The sequence below is a fragment of the Notolepis coatsorum genome, assembly GCF_963971535.1.
Source record: "Notolepis coatsorum genome assembly, contig: SCAFFOLD_305, whole genome shotgun sequence".
NCBI lineage: Eukaryota > Metazoa > Chordata > Actinopteri > Aulopiformes > Paralepididae > Notolepis > Notolepis coatsorum.
Window position 1 is genome coordinate 246,824 of NW_028170598.1, and position 11,599 is coordinate 258,422.

The 11,599-nt window shown below is 45.5% G+C and overlaps 1 protein-coding gene across 1 annotated transcript in view; it reads left to right on the forward strand.

Moving 5' to 3' along the window:
* Nucleotides 1-11,173, forward strand: part of LOC311248485 (partitioning defective 3 homolog) — a gene marked incomplete at both ends in the record, with an annotated part of 75,841 nt that extends 64,668 nt beyond the window's left edge. Inside the window, 2 exons of the mRNA XM_084339357.1 lie at nt 3,338-3,522; nt 11,036-11,173. Of these exons, the coding sequence (XP_084195483.1) occupies nt 3,338-3,522; nt 11,036-11,173 (323 nt within the window). The remainder of the gene's footprint in view (nt 1-3,337; nt 3,523-11,035) is intronic.
* Between the last annotated feature and the right edge of the window lie 426 nt (nt 11,174-11,599).

Consider the following 11,599-nt stretch of genomic DNA (forward strand, 5'->3'; position numbering starts at 1 on the left):
TGTCCCAGCTCTTCCCAGGCCTGTCCAGGCGCTCTAACGGTAATATCTAATTAGCATTAGGTAGGAGAGTGGGGGGGGAGAGAGAGAGAGAAAAGAGTTATGTTTTCTCTTAACGTGTGTGTCCTCATCTCCAGCCCTATCCCGTTGGGCGGCAATCGTCCCAACATGAGACCCCCCCTGATGCGAACGGGGCCCTCTTATACAATTACAACCCCCTGCCGAGGCGACCGTCGTCGCGGCTGCTGTGAACCGGACTCGACTGGGACGGTGCGAGGTGGTATTAAAAAAAAATCACTGGTTCCTAATTTAGGAATATCAGTACAAACCGCGGGCTGCTACCCCTGTCATCCCTTCTAAATTAGCCTACAGGGGGCCGTCGTTATAAAGGAAACACTGAATCAACGAGGAGGAGGTGGGGTGCAGTTTCCTGGCATGGTCTCAGTCACTCAGTCCCTTTCAAGGAGCAAGATGGATGTCAAATTCTTAGTGGTCGCCTTCATCCTGTGGTGAAACATTGTTACACTGATGGTCGTCTCCCGTTGCCAGATGCACTCCATCTCCACGCTGCCATTTAGGAGCGGGAGACACGTCTGGCAGAATCCATTATCATTCCACACTAGGGGGAAGAAGAGCACAAAAAAACGCTCCGGCTTGTTTGTATTTTTCAAACCAATCAATTTTCCATCATGAGTGTGTAGCCTGCTATCTTGAAGACTTGTTGTTGTGCTGAACCCAGCGATGTAAAAAAATAAATAAAAAAAATAACGAAACAACGACAAAAAACAATGGGAGGCTTATACACACGGTCGATATCCTGCGAGTCAGACTACACTGACGGGAATGGTCTCTTCATGGCAGAAGTGGACAAGAAACTGCATGATTAGCATGGAAACAAAACGGAAGCCATGCTGTGTGTGTCAGTCACCACAGATCTTCTCAACCAAAGTGAACACCTAGGGGAGATTCTGGAGTGTGCGCCTGAAACAACACGTTCCGTCACCTTGTGCAAAGCACAGAGGGAAGGGTTCTCCTCCCTCCCCCCTCTCTTCCCTTGCAACTCCAGAGAGTGACAGCCCGCTCCTCCCTCAGTGCCAGCCGTGCCGCGGTGGACCGTTGGCGACCACAAGGCGACCACTAGAACCAGCCACACCACAGCAACACGAGACAGTTTCCACAACTATCATCAATCTCAACACAGAATCATCGAATGTCTTGTTAAAATGATGTGTTACATCACTCAAACGGAATACCAGATACTTGCGCTAGACGTCTGTGCCAAGGAAAGCATGTTGCAGCTGTTGACCGTGGCTCGCAGAAAGTCACTGTTCATCTAAAAGCTGATTTTCATACAGTGGGACCCCATTTATCCAAACCTCAGTTACTTTTTTCATACAGTGGAGCCCCATTTATCATAGAGTTTCAAACGTACTGGTTCAATTAACTGGACGGATATTATTATTATTTTTTAAATTTAAAAAAAAAAAATTCAGCTTTATTGGCCACGCAGGACCGACAGAGGAGAGGGCGGAACGGGAGGAGAGGTGGGGAGGACATGCGACAAATAACGACGGGAGCTGGGATCAAACCCGGGTCGGCCGCGTAGTTGCGCGAGGCACTATGGTATGCGCCACGAGGGCGCCCCTGGACGGATATTATAAATTTTTTGTATGTATTTTTTTTTTGCCCCCACCCTCTACTTTACCTGGCTGTTACCACACACATTAAATAATAATTATAAATCCATTTTCTGTCAAATATTGCACTCGGAAACAACTTTGCAATGTCCTGTATTGAATACAAAAAGTATAATCAGAAGAGGAGATGAGAGGAGAGGAGAACTATCCCTTTAGCTCTGTGTTTAAGTGCAGTGTCAGCTGTGATTAATACGTGCTCCACCGTGTCAGGTGGGGTGGGGGGTACGTATGCTCAATGGGTGGATCTGCCTATACACCAGACAGGTGGGCGCAGAGCCATTTGCATAATTATGGATGTAGTGGAGCAAAGCAGGCTGCTAGGAAGCCATAAACAATTCCATATGGCCTCCGGGAGGGACCCAGGTACTTCACCTCACGTTCCCCCGTCACTTCACCTCACGTTCCCCATCACTTCACCTCACGTTCCCCATCACTTCACCTCACGTTCCCCCGTCATGCACGTACTGCTGAAGCTGGCATGCCAGCTGTGCTGGAAGCGTCGCTGAGATCCTCTTAAAGTCTTGTTGGGAGTTTCAAGCTGAAGTCTACCATGTTTCATCAGCTATGATCACTTATGGGAACGCTTGGTGATAAGTTTGAAAGAAATGCACAATGACACGCACGCGCACACCCACGCACACCACGCAGGCACAGGCACAGGCACACACACACACAGGCACAGGCACACACACACACACACACACACACACACACACACACACACACACACACACACACACACACACACACACACACACACACACACACACACGCACCGCCCCAAGGAACAGCTCTCTTTCCCTCTCCACGTCTCTCTACTCCACTATAGCTCAGCTCTCAACGTTACAGCAGTCGGCCAGGTCATGCTTCAGTTCTATACTGTTTCATGTGGGCTCTCTCTCTCTGGGCCAAACAAAAGGCATTAATCATCAGGACCACTTCCCATTATACTGCTGACGATCCAGCGCAGTGACACAGTATAGTACGGTACAGTACAGGAGGGATTTTATAGCTGTCTGAGGGGACTTGTCGGGGGAATGACGGCAATGACACTAAAGAGGCTCTGTTGGAACTACTGAGGCTGGAAGCTGATCTACTTGATAGGTGATAAAAGCCATTAAGTGGTTTGATGTTTATGTGATAGACCACTTCTAATCGCTCTCTCTTTCTTTCTCTCTCTCTCTCTCTCTCTCTCTCTCTCTCTCTCTCTCTCTCTCTCTCTCTCTCTCTCTCTCCCCTCTCTGTCTCTCTGTCTGTCTCTCTCCCTCTCTGTCTCTCTCTCTCTCTCTCTCTCTCTCTCTCTCTCTCTCTCTCTCTCTCTCTCGACTTCCTCTCTGCCTCCCTACCACTCCTCCCTTTTCCCACTCCTTCTCTCTGTCTATTCCCTTTCGCCCCCTCTCTCCCCCTCCCTCACTCCATCCCCCCTGATTCCCTCCGCACTCTCTCTCCCTCCATCCCTCCATATATCTCTCCCTCCTTCGCTCACCCTTCTCTCTCTTCCTTTCTCCCTCTATCCCTTCTCTCTCTCTCTTCCTTCTCTCTCTCTCCCTCCTCTCTTTCTTCCTCCTCTGTCTCTCCCTTTTCTCTCTATCCCTCCCTCCCTCCCTCCCTCCCTCTTCCCTCTCTCTCTCTCTCCTCCACAGACATGCCCCTCCACGTGCGGCGCAGCAGTGACCCCTCCCTGGCGGGCCTGCCGTTGGGTGAGAACCACACCGGGCCGGAGGAGCCGTCCAGGAAGAACCCCAGCCGCTGGTCCACCACCGCCGGCTTCCGCAAGCAGAACCACAGCCGACACCCCGACACTGGCACCAGCAGTCTGGAACGCAAGGTAAGAAGACGGTTTACTCAAGGCAATCGAAATGTGTCTTTCTTCATATCCCTGTAGAAGACACATAGTCTTCACACACATTCCTTCAGAGAGGTCAGAGTAGACGGCTGTTCGTATTTGCAGGGTCCATGGATCGGTTTTGGGGGCCAGTGCCTTGCTAAAGGGTGCCTTAGGAGAGATGGGTTGGTTCCATATTATAGTAGAAGCCACAGTCCGGTTGCCAGCTCACAGCTGCAATACACCCCCCTTTTGGTTGCTGCTTGGCCTCTAGGCCAGTGATTCCCAACCTGGGGGTCCGCCAGACCACAGATGATTTGATTTTTTTTTTTTTTTTTTTTTTTTTTTAATCATCAGAAGCATGAATAGTCTCTCCACTACAATAAAAAAATAAAGATAAATAAATAAACATCTAGACATGATTTTTGAATGTTAACAGTAGGCTACCGGGTAGCCGCTAAAACGCGAATCAGTTGACTGTATCACTTTCTGTAGCTAGCCTAGCACGCTAGTTAACTTTCTCGGCTCGTCTGCAGTCAGCCGCCAGAGGCGAAAATGTGTGACAAACGAAAAGGAGATGATGGCAGCTCATCTGCAAAAAAAGTTAGGACCTACAGCAATCGCGAAAATTACATCACCATGGGCTTCACTGAGGGACCAGACAAACGACCTGAGTGTGTGATTTGTGGAGAAAAGTTGGCAAACTCGAGCCTGAAGCCCAGCAAGCTGAAGAGACATCAGGCGTCTAAGCACCCAGAAACCGTTGGGAAGGATCCAGACTTTTTTCGGAGGAAAGAACAGTCTCTCAAGGCGAACAAGCCTGTTGATGTTAGAGTAGCGTGGAGCAGGGGTGGCAGTGATTTACAGAAGGCTACCGAAGCCTCCTTTGAGTGTTCGCTTTTAATTGCAAAAGCAAAGAAACCGCACAATATTGGCGAGCAGCTCATCAAACCAGCCTGCATCAAAATGGTTTAGAAACTGTGCGGCCCACAGGTGGCGGATAAACTAAAATCAGTACCACTCTCGAACAATGTAGTGAAATACCGAATTGATAAGATGTCAAGTGATTGCGAGCAGCAGCTGTCAGAAAAGCTTAGAAAGGGTCCATTTGCCATACAACTTGATGAAACTACAACTGTCGCAGACGAGGCTGTGCTCATCGTTTATGTGCAATATATTGAAAATGAGGATCTGAAGCAGAACATTCTCATGTCAGTCAACCTTACTACCACCACTCGAGGTGAGGATATTTTTACTGCAGTGGATTCTTACTTCATTCAACATAAATGCAAACCGTTCACCATTAGGGCCTGATTTGAGAGGATGAATACAGGATTTGAATATTGGCCAAAATTTTGAAATACATAAGGTGCAAGATTAGATTAGTTGATTGAAGGCACAAGTCAAAGAAGCATAGTGGGTCTAATTATGATGCATATGCCTGTGTATAAGCAGTTTGTTATTAAAATGACAAAAAAAAGGTATTAAACCCAGCTAGGACAGATTCTCTCTGCTACTGATTGGAATTTCCTGTCTCATATTTAGTTTAATTTGTTGCATTGATTTGTTCCATAAATGCAAACCGTTCACCATTAGGGACTGATTTGAGAGGATGAATACAGGATTTGAATATTGGCCAAACATTTTGAAATGCATATGGTGCAAGATGAGATTTGTTGATTGAAGGCACAAGTTAAAGAAGCATAGTGGGTCTAATTGTGATGCATATGCCTGTGTATAAGCAGTTTGTTATTAAAATGACAAAAAAAAGGTATTAAACCCAGCTAGGACAGATTCTCTCTGCTACTGATTGGAATTTCCTTTCTCATATTTAGTTTAATTTGTTGCATTGATTTGTTCCATAAATGCAAACCGTTCACCATTAGGGCCTGATTTGAGAGGATGAATACAGCATTTGAATATTGGCCAAACATTTTGAAATGCATATGGTGCAAGATGAGATTTGTTGATTGAAGGCACAAGTCAAAGAAGCATAGTGGGTCTAATTGTGATGCATATGCCTGTGTATAAGCAGTTTGTTATTCAAATGAAAAAAAAAAAGTATTTTATGGTATCTTATTAGGAGGGGGTCCGCGAATTTCATCAGAGATGTTTGGGGGTCCCTGGGGGGAAAAAGGTTGGGAACCACTGCTCTAGGCGATCCTTCCTTCAGACTATACTGCTATCCTTAGTTCAAGGGGAACTCATACATGATGTTCTACTATATATTATGTTCAGAGACAGAGGTATACATACTCTTCATGTGTACGCTCAACTTCAGTACTACTTAATGAACACTAGACATATTCAAGTCACTGTAAATGCAGGTGTACAGTAGGGCTGAGCCCAAGCGTTCGAACTTTCGAACCTTCGTTCGTTATGTTGGCATTCGAATTCTAAATCAACATTGAATTTAAAAATATAATTTTGAATATTTTTTTCTATTCATTCTCTTTAAACCAATCAGGTTTTTCTTCACAGTTGCAGATACAGATTAGGCTACACTAATATTATAGTATTAAAAGAAACTGATGAGTTATATTCATTAAAGAAAGAATCAAGAATCAAGAATTCAGCTGATGGAGTTGTACCCTTCCTGATGACTTGTCGTACAGAACTTGTAAGTCGCTTTGGATAAAAGCGTCAGCTAAATGACTAAATGTAAATGTAAATGTAAAGAGGTTTATTTGAAAGAAAGTTGATTTAATAAAAGAAAAATACTAATTTAATCAGATGAATCACTTTATTAAAATTGAGGATTTAGTTTGAGGATATATAGAAATTTAATTTTCTTTTGAATTATAATTTTTTTAAATGAAAAACGAAGGTTTTCGGGGACAGCCTTAGTGTACAGTAGCTGTACAATCTCCAGATAAAATGTTCACACGCAGGGTTTTTGTTGTTTTCATTGCTTTCACTCCCCTGTATTCCAAATCAACTGTGGAGATGTGAGCCGCACTCTGGCTCCGCTTCAAATATCCACCGGCGTCGAAGGACAGCCTTTTATCTGAAAGTAGTTATCTCAAACACTGCTTTGCTTGTTCCCGGAAAAAAACTCCCTTAGAGGAACATGTGTTTTATTTTTTTGAATTATTTTTATTAAAACACCTTCTCTATATTGCCTGACTGAGAGAACTGGTTGTGAATGAGAAGAAAGGGAAAAAGATTGAATTGAGGATCCTCCCTGCAGCTTCCGAAAGAGAAGCGAACCCAATTAACTTCTCAAAATGGCCGCCCCCGTGTGGTGTTGACAGACCCTCTGTGCTCTGGAGAACGATATAGATATTCCAAATGAGAAGGGGGGGGGGGCAAAGGGAGATGATTGAGTGCTTGGAATGTGACATGGCAACCCTCCATGCGATTAGTGTGTCTGCGAGCATCGTCTCATAATCCTATTTAAAAACACTTTAGTTGTCACTGCCTCAGTAATCTAACGTACTCCCTCGGAGGAAGGGCGGAGGGTAGAGGGATGGAAACGAAGCGGTTATTATATCTTTCATTTTGCCAAAGAACACACCTCTGTGCGTGTCAAGTTGTGTGGTGAATGTAAGAAAGTGGGTAACAGCCACACTCTCCATACTCCATACAGTAGGCCTATCATTCTATAGACTCTCTGTTCCTGCTGGGCTCTCTCTCTCTCAATCTCTCTCTCTCTCTCTCTCTCTCTCTCTCTCTCTCTCTCTCTCTCTCGCTCTCGCTCTCTCGCTCTCTCGCTCTCGCTCTCGCTCTCTCGCTCTCGCTCTCTCTCTCTCTCCATCTCTATATTTGTATCTCCCTCTCTCCCACGCTTTCTCTCTCCCTCTCTATCTCCCTCTCTCTCTCTCTCTCCCTCTTGATCTCTCTTCCCCTTTCTCTATGTCTATCAATCAATCACAGGCATAGAGACAAATACTTCATTTAAAAAAAAAATGTCAACTTCAAGTAAAATCCCATTGAGATCAATCATGTCTCGTCCAGGGGAGTCCTGGCCGAGAGAGCAGCGTTACAAGTTACAGACGACACTAAATAACTCTGATACAAAAGAGAAACAGACGACACGAGGAGACGGGTATATGTCACAATGATGAAATCATAATACATATATATAATATACATATACAGATATTGTGATCCTGTGATGTTGATCTTGAGTGAATGTCATTTGAAAACGTCAGTTTTGGTTTTTCCGTGTCACACTAGTACCACACACCCGTCCAACGAGATGAACATCAACTGGATATACGTGAGCAGATATATAGATAATATATATTGATATAGATATGAGATATCTCGAAAAAGTCCTAATGATTATTGTGATATTGATTGTCTTCCCTGTCCCCCCATGCTTTTAATTCAGACAGTTAACGACTCCTTTAGTTTCAAGTCCCTTTGCAGGCTATTCCAAGCTGGCACGGGGGGGGGGGGGGCATAAAAGCTTTCTCTCCCATCTCGGACCATTTATAATTCAAGCTTCAGTAACATGTGGCCTAAAGTATCCGAGGCCACGTGTCAGCTCAAATGTACGGCCAAATAGTTTGACAGTATTACGGTGGTGAATAAGACATTTCCATTAGGGAGACAATCAGAAATAGTGGTCTGGCCTGTTTGTGACTGTAATTTAGTCCGGTTATTGATACAGTGCATTATGCGTTATAGACATTTCCATTAGAGAGACAATCAGAAATAGTGGTCTGGTCTGGTTCTGGCTGTAATTTAGTCCGGTTATTGATACAGTGCATTATGAGTTATTAAAAGTGTTCATGACCACTCATATTATTATGAATTCTGTAAAGCATTACTGAAGCGTATTTGCCAGACGACACATGAAGTGAAATATCAATGGGCCGGGCGCATTAACACTGTTCCTCCTTGGGTAGCCTTTGAACGAGATATTATATTTTTCTGAGGGGTGGGGGTGTGTAATACGATTTTTGGAACACCTATAATTCAGCCCATGGACCGTGAGTCGCCTTACGAGCCTGCGTCTTTCCCATGCGTCAAGCTGTCATATGATGTTACAGTAAGTCTAAATCTGAAGTCTTGTTTTCATGCAATAAACAACAGATGTTGAATACATTCAGCCTGTGTGCATGGTGTTGAGATATTCTCATCTTGGCGCAGGTATCCATTGGAGAGGAAGCATTACCTTAAAAAAGGACAACTATGTATCAAAGAAATTGGCACTAACTCCGTTGGCGGAGCACACGGGCCTAAATCCATCCTACGTCTTTTTTCCCCCCGCTCTTTTTATTTTTTTCTTCATTGTCTAGAACCATTTCCTCTCGGTACAGACAAGCTTGTTCTGCACCGTTCCGCTCTGTTTCCTTCGAGTCCAATTAATGGACGAATCAGGTTCGGTTCTGCAAAAATCGGCGTCATGATATACAACCGACGGGAGTCCTCCCTTCATCGGGCTGGTATTGTAAACTCGTCACGTCTCCCAATGACTTTACAATACGCCGCCCTCCGGTTGAGCCTGGTGGTCCACGCCCGGCGTGGTCGCGCCAAACAGGTTTAGCAGAGCGAGGCGGCCGATATGGCATGATTTACTGCTACCTTTCTGGTGTGCGTTGTTGTTTTAAATGTGAAGAGAGAGGGTCCTTTGTGCTGCGGCGACTGCGGCTGTGGCGGTCCCAGTAGGCCTCTGACCTGTGGAGTTTATAGTGCTGTCTGCTCTCCTTCCTTCAGGACCCGTCACGCTGCATTCAGCTCCACTAAAACACATGGGCCGGCTTTAGAGTTATCAGAAGAGGACGGGTCACGGCCCCCGATATTCTTTGTCCCCCAGTGGCCATTTCTCTATGACGACACTGACCCGTCCTTCTTAGTATTCTCGCTAGGGACCAGGATGTTGTCTGTCTGTCTGTCTGTCTGTCTGTCTGTCTGTCTGTCTGTCTGTCTGTCTGTCTGTCTGTCTGTCTGTCTGTCTGTATGTCTGTCTGTCTGTCTGTCTGTCTGTCTGTCTGTCTCCATCTCTCATACTTTCATTCTGTTTTTGTTTAGATATTCTGCAACGTGTTATTCTTACTGGTCTTGTTGTGTGTGTGTCTGTCTATGTCTCTCTCTCTCTCTCTCTCTCTCTCTCTCTCTCTCTCTCTCTCTCGCTCTCTCTCTCTCTCTCTCTCTCTCTCTCTTTTGTCACCCTTCATCTCCATCTAATAAAATATGTTTGGCCACCAGCAGGTTCGCTCTATGGGCTTTCTAGGTCGAGGCCAGCATGTCTGGAATGTGTCTGGAACCTGGTGTGTGTGTGTGCGTGTGCGTGTGTGTGCGTGTGCGTGTGTGTGTGTGTGTGTGTGTGTGTGTGTGTGTGTGTGTGTGTGTGTGTGTGTGTGTGTGTGTGTGTGTGTGTGTGTGTGTGTGTGTGTGTGTGTGTGTGTGTGTGTGTGTGTGTGTGTGTGTGTGTGTGTGTGTGTGTGTGTGTGTGTGTGTGTGTGTGTGTGTATACACCTTTTTGTGTTTTAGCATGCCTTTGTCCTAGTGTTTTCACAAGTGACAGAGTGTGCGTGTTTGCTCTAAAAACTCCACAAGTGGAGATGTAATTAGTCCCCCGCCAGCCACTGGGTGTTTCATTTCACCTCCGCTGCAGTACTGTATGTTGGAGGGGCTTCTTCATGGAATGGAAGAGCTCAGCTGTGGCCCTTATTACAAGCCTGTAATGTGGCCTGGCTATTTGCAACAGAAGATTAGGCATTTGGGCGTAATGAGACTTGAATGAACAGTATCAGCGTGTGGCGTGTGTCCAAGATAAGCGAGCCCCCCTGCCAATCATACAGCAGCTAATGACAACACCAGCCTCTCCGCTGTCCGTCAACTTAGCATAATAAACTCCATTACCGGATACGTAGGACGGCCTGTGGAAAGGTTTGCTTCCCGGATTACAACCGTTGGATGGTTTTGGAAGGTCATTTGTAGAGTGATGGTAATGTTTGTATAGTTTGTCTTCTTCATGTCCATGTGTGACCTTTGCCAAATTAATCTTGGGGAAATGTACCGTCTGTAAAATGAGTGACATAACGACTGAATTCATATTTAATCCGATTTGTATGTGTATATCATGTATCCTGATCATGCATTGATCTACAGTATATCCGTACATATCTCCTTCTCTCATCTCTCTCCTCGTCTACTCTTATCTTCTTTTATCATCTCTATCCTCTCCTAAATCCTCCTCTCCTCTCTCCTAAATCATTCTCTCCTCTCTCTCCTCCCCTATCTCCTTCTCTCATCTCTCTCCTCTCCTACTCTCTCCTCTCTATCCTCTCCTAAATCCTCCTCTCCTCTCCTAAATCCTTCTCTCCTCTCTCCTCCCCTATCTCCGTCTCTCATCTTTCTCCTCTGCTACTCTCTCTCATCTCTATCCTCTCCTAAATCCTTCTCTCCTCTCTCTCCTCCCCTGTCTCCTTCTCTCATCTCTCCTACTCTCTCCTCTCTCTCCTCTCCTAAATCCTTCTCTCCTCTCTCTCCTCGCCTAAATCCTTCTCTCCTCTCTCTCACCTCTCCTTATCTCCTCTCTCGCTCTATCCTCTCCCTCCAGGGAAGGGGAGGCCACGCCTACAGGAGCCTGCCTCGGGATGCCGCCGGCTGGGCTACTCAGTTCCAGAGAGAGGCGTCTCGCTCCTCCCTCAGCGCCAACCACCCCATGGTGGACCACTGGCTGGACAGACAGGAGCAGGTATGGAGATATAACACCGTCATCAACCAAACACCCCGTTAGGAAATAACCTGTTGAAAATGTTTGTTCATCCCTCAAATAGAACACCAGATAGTTGTAGAATTTATGCCAAGGTGCTCGGAAGCTGTTAGTGCAGTCTCACGTTGGGCTAATGCCTCACCTCCTGTCCGTCAGGCTGTGTTCACAACGTAGAGGTCACGTTCAAGTATAGATGCCACAGTAGACAAGATATTGTCATGATCCAATTCGTATTCGTACGAAAAGTTGCAATTTCTAGCTTCTACGCTAAGTTAACGTTATGGTTAGGGTTATGTTTAGGGTTATGGTTAAGTATATGGCTGGTTAAGGTTAGGATTAGGATTACGGGTGGATTTAATTGATTGAAACTGAATTATGGTTAGTTAAGCACTGTTGTTTCAGAACCAT